The sequence below is a fragment of the Centroberyx affinis genome, unplaced genomic scaffold (assembly GCF_046629955.1).
Source record: "Centroberyx affinis isolate AG114_WGS23_722 - 3 ecotype Tasmania unplaced genomic scaffold, CSIRO-AGI_Caff_v1 ptg004802l_1, whole genome shotgun sequence".
NCBI classification, from domain to species: Eukaryota; Metazoa; Chordata; class Actinopteri; order Beryciformes; family Berycidae; genus Centroberyx; species Centroberyx affinis.
The window spans coordinates 1-1,915 of record NW_027282336.1 but is presented as its reverse complement, the minus strand read 5'-3'; the positions used below and the strand labels follow the sequence as shown (position 1 = coordinate 1,915).

The following is a 1,915-nucleotide window of genomic DNA, read 5'->3' as shown; positions in this document are numbered from 1 at the left end:
AAATATGTTGTTAATGGGGTGGTGGGACGCTTCACAGCCACAGATGTACATGGTCAGATGATGGCGGACCACTTCTGCCACTCTTACCTGACTTACCTCACCTCACTTACCTTACCTCGCTTACCTCACCTCACTTACCTCACTTCGCTTACCTTACCTCACTTACCTCACCTTGCTTAGCTTACCTCACTTACTCAAGACTAAAGGTGACTGCGCTTTCTCTATTAGGGCGCCTAGACTTTGGAATGACCTGCCTGAGGAAATCAGGCTAGCTAAATCAGTTTCATCTTTTAAATCCCTTCTAAAAACACACTTATATAAACAGGCTTTTATGTGATTCACTCCCTTTGCGCTGCCGTTCGGGAGTCTGGAGTCACTGAGGGGTCTTTGTGTTTCCTGGGGGAGGCTGGTGCTTCTGTTCGCTGGGGTGGCATTGAGCTGGTCGGGGGGTGCAGCCGGGGCAGTGACGGTGTTGCGGACTGTTGCCTCTGTCTTCGGGTGGCTGTTCTGTTCTTCGGACTCTCTGTTCATCGGGAGTCTTCTGTCTGTGGCGGTGGCATCTTTGCTGGCCTTGGGTGTTCTGGCTGTCGGGCTTTCGGGATTCTCGGCTGGGGTTTCGCCGCGCGCTTCCTGCGGCGCTTGCCGTGGGTGCGATTGGCTTGTGGGGCGTTTTCTCACGGGCCGTGCGTTCGGGCTGTCTCCCGCAGGGCTCGATGGGGTTTGGATCGGGCGGTTTCGCTGGTCGGTCTGTCGGAGGCGGTGCTCGTCTCTCCTGGCTCGGCAGTCGGTTGTTGTTTTGGTGGATGGGGGCCGCTTCCGTGCGTGGGGTTGCCGGGAGGCTGGGGATTTCATGCTGGGGTGTGCGCCTTTGCGTGGGGGTCTTCGGTTTCTTGGCGGTGTCGCGCTTGGGGTGGCTTTCGTCTCTCGGGGCAATGATTCGGCTGGCGGGTTGTGGAGACGGGTGCTGTCTCTGGTGGGTTGGCCGGTGCAGTCGGCCGGTCTGGGTCCTGTCGGGCTTTTGTGGGGGCGGCTTGATCGTGGGGTCCGTGGGGGATGCCCTGTGGGCCATTTGCGCCGGTGGCGGGTCCTGCGGGGGGCGTGGGGCGGGGCTTTGCCGGGTGTCCTGGGGGCCTGGTGGCTGGAGTGCCTGGGGTCTGCGGGGCTGTCGCTGCTGTGCATGGGGGGTTCCTTGATGGGCGGGGGGTTTGGGGAGTGGAGCAGTCATTTGGAGTGGTGGTTTTGGTTTGTGGCATTGTCGGTGTCTCGGCTGCGTTTCTAATCGGTTTGGTGCTGCCCTGGTGGATCGGGGTATCGGTCTCTTTCGGGGGCATGAAGGGTTCTCGCTGGCTCCGGACTCTTGAACGGTAGTGTTGCCTACTTGTACCTGTATGTCCATTTTATTGCCTTTTTGTGTTTTGGCACACACTTTTATTTAGAGTTCCATCTGTTTTTAATTGTATCTCTGTTTCTTTGTTTTAGTTGCACCTGTTTATCTCCTGTATTACCTTTTATTCCTATTTTTTATTTTTTATAATTTCTTTTCGGCACACACTTATGAAAAAGTTTGATCTGTTTTTAATTGTATCTCTGTTGGTTTGTGTTTTTTTTTTTTTTTTTTTTTAGTTGTACCTGTCTACATCATATTTTACTTTATATGCCTATTTTCTTTTATTGCTGCTGTTGGATTTTACTGTATGTAAAGCACTTTGTAAACATTGTTTTTAGAAAAGTGCTATACAAATAAAGTTATTATTATTATTATTATTATTACCTCACCTGACTTACCTTACCTCGCTTACCTTACCTGCCTTACCTCACCTCGCTTACCTTACCTCACTTACCTTGCTTACCTTACCTCACTTACCTCACTTACCTTACCTTACCTCACTTACCTTACCTCACTTACCTTACCTCA

The 1,915-nt window shown here is 51.6% G+C and overlaps 1 protein-coding gene across 1 annotated transcript; it reads right to left on the bottom strand.

The window, feature by feature from the left end:
- Positions 1 to 373: 373 nt before the first annotated feature.
- LOC139666095 (basic salivary proline-rich protein 4-like) lies at positions 374 to 1,225 on the bottom strand. Its single transcript, XM_071545203.1, has one exon. It carries the CDS (start codon positions 1,223 to 1,225, stop codon positions 374 to 376), a length of 852 nt encoding a protein of 283 aa, XP_071401304.1.
- Between the last annotated feature and the right edge of the window lie 690 nt (positions 1,226 to 1,915).